The sequence below is a fragment of the Hippocampus bargibanti genome, linkage group LG12, assembly GCF_051943395.1.
Source record: "Hippocampus bargibanti isolate YZ-2025 linkage group LG12, ASM5194339v1, whole genome shotgun sequence".
In the NCBI taxonomy this organism is placed as follows: domain Eukaryota; kingdom Metazoa; phylum Chordata; class Actinopteri; order Syngnathiformes; family Syngnathidae; genus Hippocampus; species Hippocampus bargibanti.
The window spans coordinates 294,153-320,711 of NC_142745.1; the positions used below are offsets into that span (position 1 = coordinate 294,153).

Consider the following 26,559-nt stretch of genomic DNA (forward strand, 5'->3'; position numbering starts at 1 on the left):
TGCGCGCAACAGTAATAATGACACTAAATGGTGTTCTTTGGACCATTTTCAGATTGTTTTTCCTCTCCCGTCCTCCAAACTATGAAAAGAAGCCAAAAGTGATCCTGTTTGGTCCCAGTGGCCCATGAACATCTCATCCGGTTGACTTGGAGCCCTTGGCTCCTTATCTGAAGTCAACAGTCTCAAACTTGGGTCTGAGAGTGGACAGCGACTTTCAACTTGAGCGAGAAATCGGCTCTGTTGTTAAATCCAGCGTCTAAAATCAAACTTCTATTTTCTCATGAGCATCTTGAAGCAGTAATTCATGCCTCTGTCACATCACGGCTCGTTGACTGTAATGCGCTTGACTTTGGAGTCAGCCAATCCTCCGTGAAGCGTCCCCAGTCGGTCCGGAATTCTGCTGCTTTCCTCTTGACTGGTACTCGTAAGAGGGAGCACATACAGGCACTCCTACTCTGGCATCCCTTCACTGGCTCGCGATGCATTTTCCAGTTCTTTTTTTTCAAGATGGCCTCGCTCCTTCTCGACATTATTGGATGTGCCAAAAACTAAAGGGAAGCTCAGAGGGGATGGGGCCTTTTCTGCTACTGAACATTCGGCGAGCCCCCTCGCTGCCCGTCTTTAAAATCCGTCTCAAAACTCACTTGTACTGGTTGGCCAGCTTGTGGCTAACGGAAGGCAGATCCGAATTCATTGGAGTGAAATGCCTTCTCAAGTCTTTTCTGAGTGGGGGGGGGGGCCCAGTTGCCTTCAGCCCATGGACACGATCATCGCTTTTGGCTGCTAATGTGACACAACATTTTGTTCTCCGTTCCACTCACCTTATTTTGACTGTTATCAAATATCACAACCGCTGTTTTACATTTGACATAACACAGCATTATTTTGTAGAGTGGCATATCAAAATATGTTTGTTTGTCTTTTTTAGACCATGGAAACATTGGTTGGGTATGTGTACCCCGAAGGGTGTGCAACCACATTGTGTGGAGTATGTGGAAAGGTTGGATACATTATTTCCTAGATAGGAAGTAAATATTCTGCGTTATTTCATAAACCTGTCAATAAAATGGTATATGTGCACTAAAACTTGTTTCCCGGTAGAGACAATAACCTGTGGCACTGCAGCTGCTCCAAAATGACAACACGGCCATTAAAGTTGACAGCACTGAAGAAAAGAAAAATACATAGACATGTATTTTTATTTTGTGCTTTTTTTAACAGCTAACATTATAGTAGCTAACATATAGTTCTATCTGCTATTTTATTATGTATCATTTTACTTATGGTTTTATTGTTATGTGCTTTGTTTTATTGTTTTTATTGTAAAGTGTCCTTGGGTGTTTTGAAAGGCGCTTGAAATAAAATGTATTATTATTATTATTATTAACATTGCTTTTTCTCTTAAAAAAGATAATGCCCAAGAATTAAATGTGCAAATTAACTAATTCACTGCCATTCAACAAAGTTATTCGAGAATTGAAAATATGACATCAAGCGTCATTCCCGAACTTGTCTTGTTTCTTGTTTGGGTGCCGATAAAGCGCTAGCCATGGCCTCTGGCATTGTTTTTTTCCTTCCACAAGGGGGCAGCAATTCCTTCTTTTCCATGTTAGCGCTTTGTTCCAGCTTCATCTGTTGTTAAAACCCTATATAAACCAATATGTATGTATTGCATTGTATTTCTGACAGCCGCCTTCATTTCAAGCTCAGATAACTCCAGAACCATGTAGCTTAGGAATTAACTTTTTTTTTTCTGATGAAATAAGAGAGTCTTAAGGTTTCTTACGCTGCATTGAATGTTTATGTCATCCTAACACTCAATATTTTGTGGGTCCTGCAATTTGAGTGACAATGACAAAAACCCTGGCACTGGACTGGACACATTTTTGCACATTGTCCGGCAGTCAATGAGTTAAGGAGACCACATTCAATTTTGGGAGACCTATCAATATGAGTGGAAGGGTATTTGTAAAAACTCAGGTTCAAGGGTGCACGAGACCCCCTCAAAAAAAACCAATCCAACCCATTATTTTCGACATTCCGAGGGAGGGTGGCTTCAGACAAATTGCTGAAAATGCGTTGGAATCATTTCCGTCAGCGTTCAATCAGAGATAAATGCACCTCACGGGCATCAATTTGTTCGACTTCCCAAAACACTCATCTGTAAGCCTTTCTACGACCTACCCCGATGATCAACTTTAACTTCCAAAAACACTTACCTGCAAGCCTGTAAACACCTTTGATCAAATTATTTTCAGGGGCAACAAACACGGCCTTCCGTCGTTCAAAGACTTCTTTTCAGAGGACACTTAATTACACCTGAAAAGATGTTTGATTGGGATCCTGATTTAAAACCAAGATTGACATTCGTAGTCACACAAAAAGCAGCATTAGCATTTACAACTTGGTGCTTTTTTAGCCTGTCGGACAACTTGCCGATGCACAAACTAAGTCGGTAAATAAATAAAAATGAGATGAGGTCAGACTATTTGCTCTCGGTGTGATTATCTTTGAGCCACCGGCACGCCCTCGGTCAAAGTTAATTTGCCCAAAGTCGCAGTGGTGAGGACGCGATATTCAGATGTGGTTTGGGGCAACGAGGGCACACGGACAAAAGGTAATCCCAAAAGTCCTGGGATAACAACCACACGACGGAATAGTGGATCTTAACAAACGGGTGAAAGGAGAGGGTCACGTATCGTTATTCTAACACAGTCTGCATCGGATGTCAACTATATGACATCAAAAACTCATCAGATTGTCTTCAGAATGTGGTCAAAACTGATGTGAATTATATGTCGTCCATGGATTCTTATGAAATAATTCCAAATTGTCTTTGAGCTTCCTTTCATCGCTTTTCCTCAATTGTGCTGCTTCCAGATGCGTTTTCGGATTGAAGCATTTAACCAATCACATTTCAGCCACCATTTGTTACCAGGGTCGGAAATCTACCTGGATGCCTTCGCAATCAGTTCTGCAGGGCGTAGAGCATCAAATGTGTCGATCAAACCGTTGCTCTAACCAATCAGATTTCAAGTTGGCAACCCAAAAGGGGTACCAAGGCCTTCTTGAAGGCAATGGTCAACCTCAGAGTTTTCGCAAACTATGATTGGCTGATCACTAGACTTTAAGAAAAAAAATGAACATCATTAAGAAAGGTTGGTCAGTTATTTCCTGGCGAATGGTAGCATCTAATGAACTTGTAGTAAATCAAACCACACTTTCTTCAGTCTGAATTAATTCAGACATAGCACTACTGAAGGCCTAGCATTGAAATCCACAGCCCGCCACTGGTTACAACAATGACTGGATGGATGGATGGATGGATGGATGGATGGATGGATGGATGGATGGATGGATGGATGGATGGATGGATGGATGGATGGATGGATGGATGGATGGATGGATGGATGGATGGATGGATGGATGGGTTAATCACTGAAACGACGGACCATTTATTGTTCCTGTCGGTTGGTCATTCAATCGATGCTAAGTGGGTAGGTCGGACATTGACAGACCATACACCCATACCAAAGCTCAATAAAGAAACCGACAGGTCACTATGTTGTTCAAGGACACTTTGACAAAGTGTGTGTACGTGAGCGCGTGCATGTGTGTGTCTGCAGCCTTTCGATTCTGTGGCTGTAAAACAGCTTAGCATACCAGCACAATGACCCTGTCAGCCCCATGAAGAACAAAGCAGCTTGCCATTTTGCTATCAGGTGTGAGCGTATAGCACCTTGGTGGAGATGGCGAAAGGTCCATTCCCGTGCGTGTGTGTGTGTGTGTGTTCAATCTATTTCTCTTAAAGCACTTTGGCCTGCATGAGTTAGAATCACATCAGCGGGAAAGAGATGAGACATAAAGAAAAGCTAAAAGGACACAGAGCGCTAATGAGGATTGGCGCGAATCCCGGTGCCTCCTTCACACGATCAATAGCACTCTCCTGCTGCAAATATCGCGTACACCAATGCTGATTCATCAGCGCAACTATAGGTATGCAACCATAGTCGTTCGTTCGTTTTGGGCCTTCTTATAAATACAAGTGAAAGTGCCTCTTTTACATTCAAATGGCTGTTCTAAACTGGGCTTCGAGGCAGACATTTTTCGCCACTACTCACCATGCATCAATACATCGTCAACGAGCCCTATTTGGGATAGAATTTTGCCACAAATGTAAATGATGCTAACAGTTTTTGCTATACATTAGAACAAAACGCTTTTTCTTCATGTCTGTAACTAACTCTGTAAAGTGTGTCATATTCTACAAAGGAAAACATCATTTCCTCCCTTCAGTTTGAAGCTTGAGTGGACATTTGATGAAAAAGCTGCGTTACACTGATATCAATACATATTCAACGCTGAAAAATGGATTTCTCTGAAATTGAAGAGGACATCTGAACTAAAACATTAGCGTATTTTCCGGTGTATAACTTAACGCGCAAAATTATGACCATGATACACCCTTTTCTTTTTTTATGTCGTGAAATAATCCAAGCCATATATTCCAATTCAGCAATGATAAGCAAACAAGAGGAGTGTGTTCCCAAAACAATCAAGTATCTTGATGCATTTGCACGTTGATCCAAAAGGGATGACGGCATGCCGCCACGGTTTGTCAGTGTCTTTTCACAGACCGTGCATGCATTCTAACAAGGATGCAATTTGTCCTGAGCGACAATAAATAAGAGTCCAGCGTCTACCAGAGGCTTTCTACTGAGTGGGGGGGGGGGGGATGCAGTATATCCTTGATATCATGATATTGTACCTCGTTGCCCGGCTCCGCTTGTCTGTACGTCTGCGCTAATCACTGAGCTTACAATCAAACAATTGATTTCACATGCAGGTGGGGAGGCATCGCTAACAACCGCGGCTCAGCCGTCAGCCGCGCGACTCAATCCATCAGCTTCACCTGGCCACTGGAGAAAAAAAGGCACGGCAGCGGAATGGCAATCAGAACAACGCCGACTCGTCCCTGATGCTAACGGATAACTCATTTAGCAGGCGATGGTGCGCGTCTCAACAGCGGACACCCATTAACTCATTCGCTGCCATCCTCAAATTTATTCGGGAATTGAAAATATGACAAAGAACACCATTTACCAATTGTTTTACCGTTTTGGTTTTTCATGCTTTGGTGCCGATAAAGCGCTGGCCATTGCCTCTGGCAATGTTTTCTTTCTTTTCCACAAGGGGGCAGCAATTCCCTCTTTTCCACGTAAGCGCTTTGTTCCAGCTTCATCTGTTGTTAAAGCCCCCTATAAAGCAATATGTATGTATTGCATTGTAGTTATAACTTTTCTTTTCCACAAGGGGGCAGCATTTTTCCATTTTTCCAAAAACTATATCGATAATTACAAATATGAAACATAAATATACACACATTAATTCATTCACTGCCATTCGCAAATTAATTCAGGAATTGAAAATATGACGTAGAGCGCCATTTCCGAATTTGTTGTGTTTTTCTCTTGTTTGGGTGGTGATAAAGCACTGGCTAAACCTTTTGGCAATGTTTTTTCCCTTCAACAAGGGGGCGGCATTTCCCTTTTTTCCATGTTCGCGCTTTGTTCCAGCTTCAGCTATAGAAACCAATATGTACGTATTTCATTGTATTTTGGACATCTGCCCCTATTTCAAGCTCAGATAACTCTAGAGCCATATCACTTAGAAAGAAAAACATTTTTTTTTATGAAAGAAGAGAGTCCAAGGTTTCTCGCGCTGCATTGAATGTTACGTAGTCCTAAAACGGAATCTTCCGTGGGTGCTGGAATTCAAGTGACAATGACAAAAACCCTGGCATGGCACCGGAGTGGACACATTTTTGCACATCGTCTGACAGTGACTGAGTCAATAACACGATTGAATTGTCAATGTGGGAAAAAGGAACGGCGCTCCTACTTAGCATAAAGTACAGCGCACGCCCTGTCAAAGGCAGCGCTGAAGAGCACCCGGAATGACATTCAAGTGACAGATGACAAGCGAGCGCCGCACAATAAATATGACCACCAGGGAAATCAGAACACATCAATACAGCAGGAGAATCCGTGTTGGGGAAAGAGAGGTGAGGCTGCGGAGGGACGATCTGACGAAGAAGATGAAGAAAAGGCAAGCGCCGGCAGTGGTATTCGTTTGACGAGATCTGCGGCATAACATGACAAGCTGAAGACGAGGCCAAAGTGAGGCTTGCATCTCAATGGGCCTGTCTCTTATGTAACATGACTGCATGGAGAAGAGCACGCTTCCATCCTTGTGTTTTGCCACTGCATCAAGAAAGAAAGAAAGAAAGAAAGAAAGAAAGAAAGAAAGAAAGATCAGGCGTGCTGAGTCATCCACATCCAAACAACAAAAGGCCAACAAGACTCGCACTTCTTTGCTCTGCGTTTTCAGCAACGACACAGACACACGCCGTTACGCGCACACTTTCACAAACACACTCATTAGCATCTTTGGAATCTTCTCTCTCTCTCTCTCTCTCTCTCTCTCTCTCTCTCTCTCTCTCTCTCTCTCTCTCTCTCTCTCTCTCTCTCTCTCTCTCTCTCTCTCTCTCTCTCTCTCTCTCTCTCTCTAGCGCTCTCTTTGTCTCTCTCTCACACTTTCTCTCGAGGTCTGTCTCCTTCTCTGTCCATCCCTCTCTCTCTTTGTCTCTCTCTCTCTCTGCGTCTTTCTATACCTTTCTATCTATCTATGCGGTAAATCGGGCTTTGACTGAATTCCAGGTTTCTTGCAGGGGTGTTGATAAAGCGCTGGCTAGACCTCTGGCAATGTTTTGGGGGGGGAATCATTTCCCTTTTGTCCATGTTAGCGCTTTGTTCCAGCTTCAGCTGTTGTTCAAGCGCTAAACAAACCAATATGTACAATATGTATTGAATTGTATTTAGGACAGCCGCCCTCATTCCAAGCTCATATAACCCCAGACCCATATGATTTAGGAATTAACTCTTTTTTTCTGATGAAAGAAGACAATTTATGCTACATTGAATGTTGATGTCGTCCTAAAACTCAATCCTGGAATGGTCCTGGAATTGGAGTGACCATGACAAAAACCCTGGCACCGAGAGGGACACATTTTTGCACACATCTGGCAGTCAATGAGTTAATGATATAATTTCAGAAAATATCAAAATACAGTAAGTTTCTCCTTGTCAACTATGGCAAACGACAAACTCGAAGCGTGCCGTCTCTCCATCAAAGCTGAAAGATGAAGAATGCGGCAGCGCATTTGGGATGCAGCGACGGCAGGCGTTAAGGAGCAGACATGGCAGGTCCTGTAAGCGAAACGTGAGGGCGTCGAGATGAAAAGAGTGGTGGGCAGGCGACCTGTCGCTCTGCGGTTTGAGGCCCACGCGTGCGTCGCCGGGCCTGGCGTGGTGGCCTATCGATCCTGCTTTGAAAAGCCTTTCAAGAGCACGCTCGTTAGTGGCGTCCTACAGGCTCGGGAGCCATAGCTCAGCCGCACTCACCAAACGTGCACAAATCACTGCAAGCGCTTCAAATACAAACAAACAAACAAACAAAACTAGCTATCGTCACTTTGTTGCGCCACTATTCACGTTTCTATTTGAACTGCTACACCAAACAAATGTGGATGGACAATACCAGAAGTCTAGATCCGTATGGTGGTTAGAATCAACACCGATCTGGTCAATTGGATCGATATTGCTCAATATTTTAGTGTGAGTTGAGTGGACAGTCATCATTTGCACTCAATGACATTAGTAACTGGATTACAGTAAAGACATTACAGTGAACACAACCCGGTTCATGTCTTGGTGGGTGGGTAGGTAGGTAGCCAGACAGAGACAGACGGACTGACCGTTTCTATTTGAACTGTGTTTCTACACGTACAATACAATGCAATACGATACGTATTGATTTCACAACACCTGGAGCTGTAACAAAGCGCTGAACATGGACAGCTATCCGATACAGGAAATAAAGCAGTCACAAAGGTAGTAGAAAGCACCAGGGAGTCAAACAAAGATCAAGTCAGAATCATGCTGAGTCGAATGCCAAAGAGTACAAGTGAGTTTTGAGACGGCTTTTAAAGATGAGCAGCAAGGGCTCTTGCTGAATGTTCAGTGCCAGGTCATACCAGAGAGAGGGACCCGAAACAAAAAAAGTTCGATCCCCTCTGAGCCTCGTTTGGTTTTTGGCACATCTAATAATGTCTGGTCAGCAGACCTGAGGCGTCAGGAAGGTGTGTAGGGAAGGAGCAAGGTCATTTCAATATTTGAAGACAAATAAGATCCCGTAAAGAACTGGAAAATGTATAGGGAGCCAGTGAAGGGATGCCAGTAGGAGTTCTGTGCTCCCTCTTACGAGTACCAGTCAAGAGGCGATCAGCAGCATTGTGGACCAGCTGGAGACGTTTCACGGAGGATTGGCTGACTCCAAAGTAAAACGTATTACAGTAAAAACATAAAAAGGATGACGGCGTAACAGATCATCTATGTCGAATGAAAAGAAAAAGATGGTTTCTCGTTGTGGTCATTTTAATACAGCCTGGAGGAAATCCAAACCTGAATGGGACTAAATGGCTTCGATTTCAATGAAAAAAGACAGAAGTGATAGTGTTTGGTCCGACTTTCCCTCATAAATCACATGCCTTTACCATATTCTGCCTGAAATATATGAATCAACGCTTGTTTTCAAGTCCAAACAGACTAACAGTGTATGAGCGCTCACCAGTATTTTGGGGATGTACAGTATGGGTAGAACTCTGTACCAGGTACTTTCCTCACTCATCCTACTCTATCAATCGGGGCTGATAGTTCATGGTGAGGGAAATAAGTGAAATCAAACAAAGCACAGCCTGATGTCCATCTTTTGCCGCCACGCTCCATCACTTCCTCGGGAATGGAGTGCAGTGACGACTTGTCCACACTTGAGCCATAAAGTCAACGACCAAGGCGGAGCATCCACTTTATGGGAATGGAGCGTGGGATAAAATGTAATGGGTGGAACTGCTGGACTTCACTGGAAATTACATCCCCCCCCCCGCTGTTTTTATATATGGTTTGTCGAAGTGCTTTTCTTCCCAAAATATGGTCTGTTAAAAGGAGGGTCAGGGGCAGGTCACAGTGGCTTTTAATGGTGTCCTGAGGCAACTTGCAATTCAACAAGGATTGCAGACCACCCCCCCCCCCCCCCCCCAAAAAAAAAAAAAAAACAAAAACAAAACTGGGTCATAATCTCGAATAAACTGAGCATAAACTATGGCAACAAAGTATATATTTTGCAAGAGCAAAATCCCACAGTACACCATCAAGCACAACGGCCAAACAAAATACAGTAGATATTCTGAACAAACTGTGATGTGTACTTGTGGTACTACTTGAATTTATCGGAATAGGTCGTAGGCATTAATGAAAAAAGATAAATGCGTGTGAAAATAACAATACATGTTCTTTGTGAGCTTCTATTTGTATATAAAATATCTCTAAGTGAGCCATTTAGAATGTAGGGTTTCTAGTAGTGACTGCTTACCTAGTCACATCCTAATAGCTCTGATCCTTCTGCCTTGAAGATGCAGTGTCTCATTGTCCATGAGACAATTTTTTTCAAACAAATATGGGTGGACTATACCAGAAGTCTAGACCCGTATGGTGTTTAGAATCAACACTGGTCTGATCAATTGGGTCGATATTGGTCAATATTTTACAATTGTTGTTCGAGTGGACAGTCATCATTTGCATTCAATGACATCAATAGGTAGGTCGGTAGGTAGGTAGCTAGGCAGACAGACAGACAGACAGACAGACAGACAGACAGAAAGACAGACCGACGGATCCACCAACAGACTGACCGACAGACCGATCGACAGACCGATAGAGAGAGAGACAGATAGACAGAAAGATAGATCATTTTTAACAGCCCGTCATGAAACATAGTAGAAATTTCAGTAACTCACTATCAATAATGACTTAATAAGTCTTGAGCATATTACCTTTGCAGAAGACTGAAGCTATAGTGGCCATTTTGAACAGAGGCCGGCCTTGAATCTCCTCCTGGCGCTCAGCATTAACCAAGCATGGCCCATTTACAGCACTACAATTGACTAACTTTAAAAGAGGCTTCTCTAATTGGAAGATAAAGGAAGGCCTTTAGTGTGTGAGACCCAATTAATGCCACGCTGTTAGCACCTCTCCGCTGATTGCATTCATTAGCCGGAATCGCTACCGTCCCCTCTCCTTTGGTTTCTATCAAAATACCCTCTCAAAAAAAGAACACTTTTTTTCCAGCCTGCTTCAGAATAGCTGGAAGTAACTCATAAAGGCTAATGGGTTTAAATTTGAGTTGCGATTAGAGACTCGGCGCCGGGATAACGGCTGCCGGCGGATTCGCTCTCTAATACCGTTTGCACCCAAGTCGACACAATGAAACACAGAGGAATAATACAGTAAGTACTGTGGAGCATGCCTCATACCGCAATAATGATAGGCAGAGTAAACATCCGTTAGCGCATAAAGTTGCGCTTCATCTGTGACATCGGGACAAGAACAGCTGTTGTAGTGAGCTGACCGGCTAACAGGTTAGAAAGCATACAATCGAGCTAGCCAATTAAAAGTACCGTAAAAAAAAAAGGAATTGCGGCCACACATGCACATGATGCATTTGCCTTTGTTTTCATGGCAATGGCGTATTGAGCGAGAAACAAAGTGAAAATAAAGACCAGTCACAAGTCATGGGGATACTTAGTGTATTATTCCTCTGTGTTTCATTGTGTCGACTTGGGTGCAATTGATATTATTATTATTATTACAGGTCACAAATCAGGAAATGTCATTTGGGACACAAACCGGTGAAGCCATTTAGTTAGAAGAGTGTGAAAGATTTGATCTTTTGAAAGATTGCTGCCAAATAAATGATAACTACTTTCATTCGTTCAAATATTCATATGAGGAATGTGTCATTGATTATTTCAAATGAAATTGTGTGGCTTTTATTGAAAAAAAAGTAGGTGAAAATGAATCCTAAATGTGTGATGTGGAGGCTGGATGAATGACTGGTGCTTTTCCCTGTGGTAAGACTGAAGTCCATATTGAAAGGGAGCGTGTGGAAAGGAACCTTAAGATGGTGGCCATGTTCCCTCTCGCTTGCTTTCACAAGCGCACACAAAAAGCATCCAAGGCCAAACACGGGCCACTCCGCACTCATCTATACGGCTGCCATTCACACGCCGACGGTGACGCTTTTCTCATCCAGGGGCCTGCCGTACGGGAAGGGGGCCGCCGGGGGGGCCAATCACTTGTGTCGACCTCGGCGGCGCATCTCAAGCAGCATCCGCGCCTCCGTCTCAATCTCCGCCCGTCATCGTCTTGCTGTTGTCGCCCACCCGCTCGCGTCGCCGGCGACCCCGCGCAAACGTTGCGCGCGATCGTGCGCCGGAGGCAAAGAAAGTGGATTGCTCTTAAATGGCACCGTCAAACGCAGTCGGGGGTCACTGCGTCCAAGCGGCTGCATGACCCCATGAGACCACCACTCATGCATTCACGTCACTCGGTGAGTCACGACAAATGTCTTTGTCCCTCTTACAATACATAAACAGACACATGTGTCTACATATATACAGATTGGGTTTTATATTTTGGATTGGATTTGCCTTTATGAGTCTCACAGTGAAGAACGTAACATATATAAACATCCATCCACACTAAATCACAACAAGAATGTTGAGCTTTTTGTGACTGAAGTCAAGTGAGAGTCACAAATCACATTGATTTGTCAGCAATGGCTTCGCTAACATCAGCTTGTGCTTCTTGCTTGTTCTTCTTAAGCAAAAGCCCAGCGTATGCAAATTTGTCACCTTGAGATGACAAATGATGATTCTTTTTTTGTAAGTTGAAGAGGGCATATGTCGGGTCTCCGCACGGTTCTGGGCAGAATCCCAGCCTACAAATGAAGACTGTGGAAGGTTGATGAAAGACAAATATTTACAAAACGTTCGGCGCAAGGTCGACAAAGAAATCACGACGCTTCTTCTTCTTCTTTTCCCTTCAGGGGAAAGCCACAGCGAATCAATGTCCTCCATCTATCCCGGTTTTGTGCATCCTCTTCTCTCACAACTTCTCTTCTCGCTGGACAACAAGCCAATGTAGAAAAAAAAAGTGCTTGCATATGGCAAGAAAAAAAAAAAAAACAGAATAAAAATATCTTGGATGAAAAATGCAAGAAATACAAAGCGTGTGCAGAACAAGGCAAAGCAATATCAAGTGGACTTCAACTGAAATAATAGCAGGAGTAAGGACTCTGAATGGGTGCATTCAAAGTCCTCGCTCCTGTAGTGAATTTGGTTAATGTATCTTTTTAAAAAAAAAAGTTATTTATTTGTTTGTTTATTTATTTGCATGCACATTTATTCGCTTAGGGTTGGAAAATAGCTTTGCTGCACTGGAGGCAAGTTAATACTGACTTTTGCTTATGATCCAGGTATCGTAATTCAACAAAACACACGCTCTCTCTCTCTCTTTTCACACACACACACACACACACACACACACACACACACACACACACACACACACACACACACACACACACACACACACACACACACACACTCCTATACGCAAGGGCTGGGCGGTCTTATTAATAGCATGCAACTGTGTATAAGCTCTCATTTGAAATTCAGTGTGTTATTTCCATATTTGCTTATGGTAGAGGCTTTGTGAAAGTGTGTGATGAACCCTAATGGCTTATTCTCTCTTGCCAGACTTTGTGCTTTTGTCTCTTGTATTTTTTTTATTTTTTTTTTTGCTTTCATATGCAAATGTTATTGAGCTGTTTTTCCCTCTTATTCATTTTAAAGTGTGAAAATCAAGATTCTCCAGAGGCCGAATTAATGACAGGATCTAACACGGCATGCTTGATCTTCTTTAAAAGCAAGTAGCAGTCGACAAGTTGTTGGGTTCTTCGAGGCTTCTGGTTATTTTAGGAAGTTGAAATACTGTCGAGTGGCATGTGAAAGTTCAGTTTTGTCCAGAAATCATCTTCACACAATATAAATCTCAAAAATCTTCACATTTGAGACGATGGCTCGACGATTGCCTGCGACACACAACGATTCACCGTGGCGTTATTGATGTCGTTTTCCTTCTAATTTCGCCATCAACAAAAAAAGTAGCCAAAATGCATTGTGTGTGGCTTTCTCGGTCAGGGGCGTTCCCTCCGTGACGTCACTTAGGGCATCGTCATCAACTGGAAAACAAGACTTCATGAGTATACAGCGCGAGTCTTACAAGGTCAAATCTAGCTTTAATACGCGCTGGAGTCTTAGTCAAATGCGCTCAGTAGAAGTCCTTTTACAAATTCTGGACGCAACTTGTCCGGAGGTGTCGGTTGTCCTTTAACGCTATGTATGAAAACCAAACCCAATCTCATTAATTGGTTGCAACGACAGCAAAATCAGTTTTTTTTTCTGCTTCTACCTCTTTTATCATTTGCCTATCGGTCACACACACGATCCCTCCAGGTCTGCAGTCACGAATGCTGGCTTTTCGATGGTCTGTCCGATCAAAGTGTTTCGCCGGTGGCGGTTTTGGTTTTCAGCGACTGACTGAAGCGCCGGTTGTCGTGTGGCGGAAATGAGGCTGATTATTTCAATGCGTAGTCACACTTTGTGCCTTCGGACCATTCAAGGAAATCACTTTCAAAAGGGGCTTGTCCTTCCTCGGACACACACACACACACACACACTAACACAAACCGCACAGAAAGACACACAATGCGTCATGGTCACCAAGACTGTATTTGTGCTCCAGAACGTGCTCCAGACTGCTTAACTCATTCATTGCCAGATGATGTGTAAAATGCGTCTGTGCAATCCATTTTCCAATGCAAAATGGAGATGAAATACTCCATTTGATAAAATCCTAATTGAAATAAATTGGAAAAAAAAGCACAAAAAAGGCAAAATAACAAAGAAACAAATGGCTGCCACATTCAGATGGCGCATTCTCGGTGCTTTTGAGTTGCACTATTTGAATCTTGACTTTGGGCGGAAATCCTGCCATGCGGGGACATACCAATGTGGCTCCGATGCGATGAAGCGCTGCTCATTTGTCCCCAAAGAGACAACATGCAGACTGTCAGCAGCAAGACTTTTCTGCATATTCCCCACAGGTCCCGTGCAGACATTCTGCAAAAGAACAAAGAAATCATTCAAAACAAAACAAAAAGACTGTTTACGTGTCAACACGCAAAGTCTAAAGACGCCGTTGACCAGCATTGTTTTTCAGTCAATTCAAGAAACAATATGACAATGCGCTGATTTCCTGATAACACACAAAAACAATGACAAAAATGCACCTTTTTCTTAGCTCTCCGCTTTCCTCGGCAAATGAGGGCATGCTATTTATTTATATATTGACTGGGTGGCTGACAACTTCTTCAAGAAAAAAAAACAAACAAATGATTTTTTTTTTTTGGTCTCAAATCAAACGTTTGCTTTGTCCAACAAAGCAAACGTTTGAAAGAAGATTTCGAAATCGGAATAAATGATTCCGATGTTGAAATCTTCTTTTGATTGCCAACCCACGACTCTAAAACTGGCGCAGTTGGTTTCATGTTTATGTCTTCCTGTTGACCTCTTTTGAGTTTGAGGCCAAATGCGATTCCAGATCCTTGTTGTCTGCTTGTGTTCAGGTGCCCTAACAAAGTGCGCTTATGACAGAAATGATTCCGGCTGACGGATGTTGGCGGCGCAGGCACCAGGTGGCTCATCATCAAATTCCAAAAGTGATTGAATGATACTTTGCACCCATCTTGCGAGCACTTTGTCATTTCTTCAATTAATCAAGCCTGCGCTCGATCCGACTAAACGCCAGCAGTCAGCACATAGTCTGTATCAAAGTCACAGTTGTTCTGAAAACCTTCAGAATAAATGCCAGACTCCACAGATACCGGACGGCAAGGCCTGCGAAGCCTTCTCTGCTGGCTTAAAAATATCGCAATCACGGACTGATGTTAATGATATGTTTTCCATGAATTCTGATTAAACCGTTCCAAATTGTCTTTCAGCTTCCTTTCGTTGCGCTGCTTCCAATTGTGTTTTTTCATATTTAAGCAATCATATTTCATCCATCATTTATTACCGGGGTCAGAAATGGACGTGGACATCTTCACTCACAATCAGTTCAGAAATGGACCCGGCCGGACACCTTCGCAATCGGTCCCGCGTGTCCCGTCGCATCAAAGGTGTCGATCGAACTGTCGCTTGAACCAATCAGATTTGGAGTTGGCAACCCAAAAGGAGCAGCAACGCCTTTTTGAAGGCGCTGCTCGACCAAACTACGGTTGGCTAGTCACTAGCCAAGTTTGATGACCATCTCTTTTTATGATCAATTCATGCTTTGTAAGCGTGCGCTTTATGTATGCCCTCACGCAATTTATGTGCTGTTAAATCAAATAATCATTAAAAAGTTACACATTTGAACGCCTTGCTATGAGCAAATAACTGCTCTATTTTTATTGATGTATTCATTTCACTTAATCCACTTTTTGCTATTTTGGGATAAGGTGTTGGCGCAAGATGGCTTGCTGGAATGTTGTAGTCGGGGGCGGAAAAGCCGTGTGTGCTTTTCATCCTGACCTCTTTTCTTCTTATTAGCACGATAAAAATAAGACTTAGCCTGATGCTGGAAGTAGCAGAAGCACTCACAGACTTAGTACAGTATACTTCCGGGTTAAGTGAGCGCTGAATATATTATTGGATTGGATTTGCCTTTATTAGTCTCACAGTGGACAAATTGACATTTCACAGCAGCAAAGTGATGTATGTATGTATTATTTATTATTATTATTATTATATGCACGTGGACCAGTTTCAGGGAAAGTGTTTTTAACTGATGTGTAGTTTGAGGTTCGCTATGGCCCCGAGCCGAACAAAAAAAGTATGTAACTCTTTTTGTTTCCAACTGATGGAGATGCGGTGGCAGGATTTTGCTGCGATGACACGTGGCAACGCCCGAGGAGCCAATCGTTCCTCCGCCGCGCGTAATGTGTGACATCATAGCCAAATCACTGACTTGAGTTTGAGTTTTAGCTTAAAGATGCGACGTGTCTCAAGGCGAGCGAGAAACATGTCTATCTGCGCTGCATGGGGAAAATCAGTCCCGTTCAATACTGCACAAGTCGGTATTGATCCAATCTAAATTAAATGCGGTGCTAGCATGAATGCTGATGGGATCCTGATTTTTCTTTTTTTTTCTCAATATTGTGAGATTTGGTATTGATCCGACGTACAATAAATGCGTACAAGGCCAATGTCACTGGTGGCCATATTCCACATAATACTTCAAATGTGAAACGATGCATGTTCGGCCGATTGGAAACAGTAAAACCCCTGTAGTGAAACAATTGCTATTGATCCCATATTCAGGAAATACATGGCTACTTTTGCTGATATTGATACTTTTTGAACAGCAAAAATAATTATTATCGCATTGACTGCCAGACGACGTGCCAAAATGCGTCCACTCCAGTGCCAGGGTTTTTGTCAGTAGAGGATACATTAACCGTGGCCCGTATCTCTTAATGCACGTGGCGTTGGAGTACGCCAGATAAGGAAATTTTGACCAAAAATGGCAAATCTCATTTTTTTTAAAATACAAACCTGGCCTAAATGGCTCTCCAAATGCCACACAATATCTGATCATTGCTCATTTTGCTGACTTTAATCAGAATCTGTGGATGGGGGTGTGTCATAATTACTGCTACGTGTCAAAGCCAGCTTTTCGTTTGACATTTACTCTTCTAAATTAACTCAGACACGACCAGATGATGTACAGAAATGTGCCCACTCCAGTGCCAGGGTTTTTGTCATTGTCACTCAAATTCTTGGAATCGCGGAAGATTGAGTTTTAGGACGACATCAAAGTCAAAGTCAAAATCAACATTAAATTTGGCGTAAGAAACGTTACATTCTCTTCTTTCATCGGAAAGAAAGAGTTAATCCCTAAATGATATGGGTCTGGAGTTATTTGAGCCTGAAATGAGGGCGGCTGTCCAAAATACATTGCAATATATACATATTGGTTTCTATAGCGCTTTAACAACAGCTGAGGTGCTAAAATGGAAAAAAGGAAATGCTGCCCCCTTGTGGAAGGGAAAAAAAAACATCATCAGGGGTCTGACCTTCGCTTTATCGGCACCCAAGCACGAAAAAAAACCAAAACAACAAAACCTGAACAAATTCGGAAATGGCTCTCTACGTCATATTTTCAATTCCCGAATGGCAGTGAATGAGTGATGCAAGCCATGACAGTCTTTGTGTCAGGACACAAAGATTTTAAAGAAGTTGGTGTGACCGAGACAGAAATACGGGTCAATATTCTGCGATTTGAAAGCTATCTCTGAGATGTCGAGTAGTAGTAGTGTGACTGAATGTCCACTTTTCTGAAACTATAGTCGTCCGAGCCAACATTTCTGGATGATTGGCTTGGTTTCCCAAACCCGACCCGTTCGGGAGGTAACGTTAGATTCCATTTGGTCACGATCGTCGTCAGTCTGAAAGGCTGCAGACACAGTACGGATGGCTTTCAATGGCGACACAATGCACAAGAGCAGCACAAGAGCTGGAGCTAAATGCTCTTGCTTTCCTGCTCAGCCGCCTCCAAAGTTGCACGGCATCAAGCCGCTCTAGCAGGGGAATGCGAGCGAGCTTGAAGACCCAAACGCCTCGTCCAGTGGCCCCTGTGCTCCAACTGCCTCTTTACGTTCAGTCCAAAGTCACGGGACTTCACATTTGGAACATTTGTTTGAGCCAGAAATATTTCCAGTCCCATTTCAACTCATTTGGAAGCGTTAAGTCACAATGCTAAGTTAACTCATTCACTGCCAGATGATGTGCAAAAAGGTGTCCAGTGCCAGGGTTTTTGTCATTGTCACTCCAATTCCAGGACCCACAAAATATGGAGTTGTACGACTTCAGAAACCATCAGAAAAGAAAAGAGTTAATTCCTAAATGATATGTGTCTGGAGTTATCTGACCTTGAAACGAGGGCAGCTGTCCAAAATATAATGCAATACATTCCTATTGGTTCATATCGCGCTTTAACAACAGCTCAAGCTGGAACAAAGCGCTAACGTGGAAAAAAGGGACATTGCCAGAACATTGCCAGTGCTTTTTTTTTTTTAAGAAAGGTCGGACAGCTCGGAAGCCAACAAAAATAGCAAATAATTCATTAAAATAGCAGCATTTTCATTTTTTTCCATATTGGTGCTTAGTCCCAGTTTCAGCTGTTGTTAAAGCGCTACGTAAACCAATATGGATGTTTAGCATTATATTTTGGACAGCCACCCTCATTTCAAGCTTATATAACTCCAGACCCATATAAGTGAATGAGTTAAGAAAGGTTGGACAGCTCCCAAGTTAGCAATAATAGCAAATAATATTACAATTTTAAGAGGTTATCATGAATCTACAGGTTCATTGTAAAAATGCGATTAATGAGTTTAATGACAGTTTTTTCAAGTCACGAGTCATCCTGGCCAACGACGCCCTCTAGTGGACGTGTAGTAATATTGGAGTGATTCAGACGTAGCACTACTGAAGGCCTAGGAGTCATTTGCACGGCCTTCCGCTGCGTCTTAGATATGCGACAGACACGTCGTTCCGAATGTGAACACTGTGCCATTGTTTGGCAATGTGTCATTTTGCAGGCACGTCCAACAGCTTTTGTAATTGCATCCAAAGTCGCTGCCAAGTCAAGCGTATGGCAGCGTGTTCATTAGGCCGCAAATTACACATGCTGTTCCCTCACAATCATTTTTGGTTGTTCCCGATCCTGCTGGCTTGATGTGTGATGCTCATCTGTTTCTTGCTGCTCCCGATTTTCCCACGTTGTTCGCCCCCCCCACACACACACACACACACACTTTTTTTGTCTTCTCTTGTCTGCAGCTGTCTTGGAGGATTGCACAGGATTTGGAGGTACAAAAACACGCCCGGGGGGAAATTCCATCACTTTATGGAAATGGTGGCTCCCTCGGAGCATTCATCCGGGGATTTAGGCGACACGCTTTGCTGATGGCGCTGTCGCTCCAATCCGGCTGGAAATGGTTGGTCGCCGCAAAGCTTTTGGAGGATGGGCTCCCTTTTGAGGCGCACGCGTTGTGTTTTGCGCTCGTCGGCCTTGAAATGGATACATAACGTAGCTATTGTCCCTCGTTGAAGGAAAGAGCATCCGGGCGGGAAAAGCCATCTGAGCTAGCCACATGATATGGACAAGAGGATTAGGCTAGCGCAAGCATGACATCATCTCAAAAGGATCGCCACCATTTTTGTGATGAAAAGGTAGCAAAGGGGCGAAAATGTCAGCCCTGTCATACCTCAGCTCACGAACTTCACTGGTTCCCCCAAAGTGTGTGTAAAGTCTGTCTTCCAGACATTCATTTCCCATCGGAAACCATTACAAATGAGAATAATCCGTTTCCAGGTCCGCATAAAACATCCTTTTCAACTAAATAATCCTTAAAACGACACAAAATAGACCTTATTTTATGTCTAATAAATGTGCTATTGTATTGTCATGAAAGAAATAAACTGTAATGTATATTAAAGTGGTTTTATTGACCTTTGTGATGGTCGTTGATGTAGTTGCCTCTTGATGATATCCGAGTGAAGTTGCCGGGTTTTCTCAGCGATAATACCCTGACTCACACTGTCCCCCGCTCGCCGCTTTTCCTTCATCCAAATCAACTGAAGTTTTTCAACCTCTTTTATTGCCTGAGACCGTTGCTTAGACAACACAGAAACACCCGTAGCCACATGTAGCAATGGTCGACTTAGCATACTGCTACTGGGACTGTTTTTTATTTTTTTGTTTTTTTGACTTCAAATCAGCTGCCTTTACAGCAGCTCTTCTATTTGTTTTTCTACTTCTTTCTTTCCTTTCCTTTCCTCACATTGCTGCTGTGAAATGTAAATGTCTCCCCTGGCTAATCCAATCCAAATTAACAAAAACAAACAAACAAAAAAGCAATGTTGCTAATGTTTTGACAGCTCGTTTTCAAACTCGCGTTGGTCGCCGAATGCCTAACTTGCTTGTCACCGCGGTGACAAGCAAACAGAAGCCTCCTTTCTTTTGCAGGTGACACAGTCATTAATCACATCTGCGCTCGAAGCCCGCCGCTCGCTGTTTCTCTTTGCATAGTTTAACGTCTCAAAGCCAGTTGTTAGCTGTAATTATTTGCCGGGCACACCATCAATTCTTCTCGCCGTATTATTGCCCTTTTGGATTCTTTTAGCGGCTTCGCTAACCTGCACTTGACATGGTTTTGCGATAAAAAGGCAATCATTGATAATAGTCATCAAACATTAGATTTTAAGGACAACCGACACCTCCGGTCGGACAAGTTGCGTCCATAATTGGTCAAATGACTTCTACTGAGCGCATTTGACAACGATTCCAGCGCGAATAGCTACATTTTATCTTTTAAGACTCACGCTGAATATTCAGGAAGTCTTGTTTTCCAGTTGATGACAACGCCCTAAGTGACGTCACGGAGGGAACGCCCCAGACCGAGAAAGTGACACACAATGCATTTTGGGTACTTTTTTTTCATCTGAAAACATCGTGTTGAAGGAGAAATTTGAAGGAAAACGACATCAATAACGCAATGGTGAATAATTGTGTTTCTGAATCTGCCCAAGAGGCCCAGAATCTCATTTTGTGGCACTTTTGGGACACTTGAAGTCATTTTGATTGGTGTTTTGCATTTGACTCAAAATATCAGCCTGCGTGTTTTCGATGCTATCAAAGGTTTTTCTGATGTCAGTTAGGAAACCAAACAAAAATGGTGTCGCTTGTCCTTTAAATGTTCGAAATAAATGGAAGGCCGGCTTCAACTTGAGTTGCTTTGCCGGCGTTGCCGCGAGCGTCAGTCAGCGTCGACGAGCTGCTCGCATCTCTTCAGCTCCGTCAGTCGGCGGCAGCAGCTTAATTGCGCCGGCAATGAAAAACTAGTTATTCACCAGCCACTTCCATCATTTGAAAGCGGCCCAATCATTTTCCGCTCCGACAGACGCTTTGTCGCATGAAAATGTGCGAATAAAGCTTGAAGATCCACTTAGCATGACTTTGAGCTCATTACGGCTTACGGCTGTCTTGGGTCTTAAGTTGATGTCAGATGCGCCTCACGCCTTGGAATATGCAACCAAATCTGCACGCAACACGTATTGGCCAAAAGAATGGGGTAAGTTTTTCCATATAGAAGCTGCATCGGAGTATAAGGCGCACCTTCAATGAATCAAAACATGTTTTCCAAATGTGATCTAGAAAGATGTCCAATTTTCAAAATAAAAGACACACCACATATGGAGGTACACGCTACTCTACTTCTTCTAAAAGGCTGGAATGGAGTCGTGGTTGCGGCTCAATATGACGTGACGTATATGGCGCGCCGACCGACCTGGGTCATATTGTAAAGAAAATTGAGGCTTTTGGGCGCGCCTTATACACCAGAAAATACACTCATCGTTCTGTTTATCTCTATTGTGAGAGTATCCTTAACAAGGCGTGTACGCATTTAGAGGCATGTTTTTATTTCAAACATGGTTGCGCAACCTACTGTTTTGAAGACACAATTTCATTTTCAGTTGTTCTTTTTCATGACGATGCTGCCATTTTTAGCAACTCTGATGACAGTTTACAATGAGCAGGTGTTAAAACACACACATAGACAGCCCATCTCGGCAGCGTCCTCGATAACTCCTCAATACAAACACACACACGGTTTTTGTTTCAGATGTGGCGGAACAAAGTCTTCGCCCGACCCAAATTCAGCACAGACACAAATGCAATCATAAGAAGCCATTTGCATCAAATGTGCGACATGCAGTGTCAAAGCCGTCGTCTCAAGTCTTAAATAGGTCAGTCACGTTTACCCTCGCGAGTGTCAAATTTGGAAGAAAGTCAAAGATAGAAAACAAGAAAGTTCAAACGTACTCTTTCTTTCACGCGTCTCCAAAGTGGGCATTATGGTCTGTTTTGTGAGCGTTAACAAGGCTGCCATGCTCCTAAGATACAGCGCCTTGGATTTAGTCTGTGTCATAATCAGTTCAAATGCGCGAGTTTCTTCATGTCATTGAAACGATTGCCGAGCACAACCGACGTGGCTGAGCCAAGAAAAAAAAAAAAAAACATTGAAAGCTACGCGTGCACATCTGTACAAAGATGTCTATGAACTCATTCACTGCCAGATGATGTGCAAAAAAAAAAAAAAAAAAAAGAGTCCACTCCAGTGCCAGGGTTTTTGTCATTGTCACTCCAATTGCAAGAACCGCAAAAGATTGACTTTTACGACTACACAAACATTCAATACACTCTCTTCTTTCATCAGGTTAATTCTTAAGTTATACGGGTCTGGAGTCATGTGAGCTTGAAATGAGGGCGCCTCTCCAAAATACAAGGCAAATTTATTTGAGAATTGAAAATTCTTGAATAAAGTGCCATTCCCCAATCTGTTTGGGTTTTTCATGCTTGGGTGGCGATAAAGCGCTGGCCATGACCTCTGGCAATGTTTTTTCAGTTCCACAAGGAGGCGGTATTTCTCTTTTTTCCACTTTGTTCCTGCTTCAGCTATTATAATAATAATACATTTTATGCATAAGCGCCTTTCAAGCTCTATATAAACCAAAATGTATGTACAGCCGCTCCCATTTCAAGCGCATATAACTCCAGACCTATCTAACTTAGGAATTCACTATTTTTTTCTGATGAAAGAAGATAGCACGCCGTGTTAAATGTTTATGTAGTCCAAAAACGGAATATTCTGTGGGTCCTGGAATTGGAGTGACAATGACAAAAACCCTGGCACTGGACCGGACGCATTATTTTTGCACCTCGTCTGGCAGTGAAGGACTTAGTTAGGGTCTTCCATACTTATTTGTCATGTGTTTTTTTTATGATGATACGAGTGCAGCGTGTTCGAGCAAAGACAACTTCTATGTGTGTTCGACATGCCTGGCCAATAAACAGGATTCATATTCTGATTCTGACGTGCAAACGCAGACTGCGAATGGGAGGTGACTTTTCACCGATGTGGCAGCATTCCCAATCCCAGCCAGCCAGCCACACACCTCTGGCAAAGTTCTTTTTTTCCTTTTGGCCATATGCAATATTTACAGCAAAGCAAGGTAGGGTTCCCACGTTAAGCAGAAGCAGCTTTGCACGCATTCATAAATAATAAATGTGTGAGGCTCTCAAATAAGGCGCGAGAGAGAATGAGCGATGGGGGTGGGAAAAAAAAAAAAAAGAAAGAAAAAAAGAAAGCACACTGTCCGTACGGGCATGCGAGTCATCCAGGAAGAAGTAAATGTCACGTGACAAAACAACGAGGCTGAATGGCTGATAAAAGCAAAGTCATTCTTTCATGCGGCTTCACATACAACGGCTCGTGCAACACCGTACGGCTGCATGTTGACATCCGTCTGACATACGGAGAAGCGAGACACACACACACACACACACACACACACACACACACACACACACACACACACACACACACACACACACGCACACACAAGCACAATAGTTTTTCACGCCTTAAACTATTTTAAAAAATGGTGCACACACAAGGGATTTTTTTTAAAAACAATTTTAAACCCGGTTTGTGGTAAACTACTAGAGTTAGCCAAGAGAACCAAGCCACAGACACACAACAATATCTCAAAGTGACGTAGTAGCAAGAGCGACCGGCGAGTGGCAGCGTGGTGCCACAGAGCATGCAGAGAAATAGGAAAAGAATAGATTAAAAAACTGTATCAACATAATATATTTGCTTATGCAGCTCGCTACCGATACTGTGCGCTAGCCCTGGCCAATATGCTCTTATCACGTCACGGCTTGGCTAGTGACGAAACGCTGACGTTTCCAGCGCCTTCCGGCAGGCCTTGGGTTGCCAACTCGAAATGTGATCGGTTCGAGCAACAGTTTGATTGACACTTACTCTATGCGACAGGGCCCGCAGAACTGATTGGGGAGATTTCTGACCCCGGTAACAAATGATGGCTGAAATGCGATTGGTTCAATGCTTCAATACGAAAACACACATCCAGCAGAGAAGGCTTTGCGGGCCTTAACGGTCCGGCACTACTACGACGTTTGTTCATGTGTTTATAGCTCTCTACGTCAACCTCAAAGGAGTTTTCGGGTTAATGATCATCATTTTGTGCAAAACCAAATGACTTTGTCACAGCAAGGTTGAAAGGTCAGCAAGTCAACTTTGAAGTCAGTGTGACAGTTAAGCGGTCCAAACATGGACTCCCTTGGACATCCAATTACGGCTGCGCCGCCCTCCCGGGGCCTTCATTAACTCTTCTCTTTGTAGCAATGAATGCAAAGCTTTTGAAAATGGCCGCGTGATAGGACAAAGGGGGCAACGACTTGACGTCTCATCTCCTTCCATCTGTGATTTCATGTCTGGATGGATTTTCGGCTTACAGCGCAACCAATCGGGACTCGTTTTATCATCGTATGTCTCTGAAATGTTGTCCTGAGCAATTTTCGGATGGCCCAATTTACTCGCACAATGCTTGCATCTGACAATTATGCATGCCAAACATGGTCAAGATTGTTGATAACATCAGGGGAATATTCATTCATTCATTTTCCGAACTGCTTTATCCTCTTTAGGGTCGTGGCCTATCCCAGCTCATAGTGAGCTGAAGTCATGTAGATAGTAGCCAGCTAGATAACAAGCTAGCCAGCTAATTTTTGGCGTCCCGGTATTGGAGTGGTTAGCACATGGACTTGAGCGGGTTTCAATTCCAGCTCCCGCTTCCTCGTTTCCCAATTCAGTTGGTACGCCAAGGTATCGTCACGGTAGAGAGTGTATGAAAGGACGAGCGGGCTTCTGTGGGTGGAGTGGAACAATTCATCTGCTGCCTGTTGATTTATCACCTGACAAGTCTTGTCGTCAGACGTCACTCGACAGCACTTTAGGAAAGAGACTTGATTGACAACACATCATTGATGAAACGGGCGATTTCAAGAACGACTCCGCTCGACGTCCTTCAGGTTATTTGTACTAAGCACTATGTGTACAAGCCCAGAGTTTAATCTGCTTCCGCAAACAGCGGTCGGCCGGGGGTTTTGTTTCCTTAACTGTAGACGAGGGGGGTATTTATATTAAGGGTTTTTTTTTTTTATCGCAGTCTTGCAAGAGTAACGCAGCTCCCTCCATCAAGGTGGTTACTTTCCATTCTTTGAATGGGATGCCTTAACCTCTTTTATGGCCACTCTAAACATAACACAAAGATAAGGACACGCTGTGCTTTTAAAACAACCACATCACTCGCAACGTCTATCCCATAATACAATTGGATCATTCTGGAATGACCCAGCTCCGGGTGGATCGCAAACATTTAGACAAGGACAAAAAAAGGTTGATTGACATACACGACCTCCAAAGTACAAATGATGGCGCTGGTCAACACAGCCGCAACAACATCAAAATCAACACACGAGGATAGAAACAAAAAGCGCTTTCAGGGAAATACAAATGGATGACGGTTGGCATGACAAATGCCAACCGAGGATAACTTAACAAACTAAATGACTACAGCGATACCTTGGCTTGCGAACTTCATTGGTTCCCAGAAAGGGTGTGTAAGGCAAAAAGTCTTTATTCCAAACGTTAATTTCCCATAGGAAACCATTAAAATGAGAATAACCCCTTCCCCGGTCCCCGTAATACATACTTTTCAACTAAATAACCCTTAAAACTACACAAAATAAACCTCATTTTTTTTGTATAATATTGTATTGTAATTAAAGAAATAAACTGTACAGTAAAATAAAGTTGTTTTATTTGCCTTTAGTTTTAGGACTACATAAACATTCAATACAGCGTTAGAAACAGAAACAGAGTAAATTCCTAAACTGTATGGATCTGGAGTTATATGAGCTTGAAATGAGGGCCATGGTCCAAAATACAATGCAATACATCCACATCGGTTTCGATAGCGCTTTAACAACAGCTGAAGCTGGAACAAAGCGCTAACATGGGAAAAAAAGGGAAATGAAGAGAGTCTAAGGTTTCTTACGCTCAATATTTTGTGGGTCCTGGAATTAGAGTGACAATGACAAAAACCCTGGCACTGGAGTGGACACATTTTTGCATATCATCTGGCAGTGATTAGAGTTAAAAATGAGTGCATGTAAGGGTTAATTTGTGGAGTGCTGTCATTTGCACAAGTAGACCAAAAACACATTTGTAATCAACCCTCACGCTGCTCACAAATTCTATTCAGCTGTAAAGAGAGCATTTTAGCTCCATGCTAAATTTTCCAAAAAGCCAAATTACGCCCCCGTTTTTATGACTTGAGTAATCCACGAATGGTTCTGCTGTCAAAGCCTCATTTTTCATTCAAATATATGAGAATGAATGTCAATGAGCATTTTTTTCCCGAACGCTTCAGAGCAAGAAGAGAGTGAAATGGCCTCATTTCTGAAAAGGAAGACGTATGACTTGATGAGCGCAGATGTCCCCGCCCCCCTTTGCCAATCCAAGGCCGTCATCCTCAGCAAGCCGATGACGCGTCGCCGCGAT

At 43.1% G+C, this 26,559-nt stretch overlaps 1 protein-coding gene across 2 annotated transcripts in view; it reads right to left on the bottom strand.

Annotated features, from left to right (window-relative positions):
* tafa3a (TAFA chemokine like family member 3a) overlaps positions 1 to 26,559 on the bottom strand; it is a 55,614-nt gene that overhangs the window by 11,078 nt on the left and 17,977 nt on the right. For both annotated transcript variants that reach the window (XM_089011249.1, XM_089011250.1), the window contains exon 2: positions 14,028 to 14,140. In XM_089011249.1, coding sequence (XP_088867375.1) covers positions 14,028 to 14,139 — 112 coding nt within the window. In that variant the 5' untranslated portion in view covers position 14,140. The remainder of the gene's footprint in view (positions 1 to 14,027; positions 14,141 to 26,559) is intronic.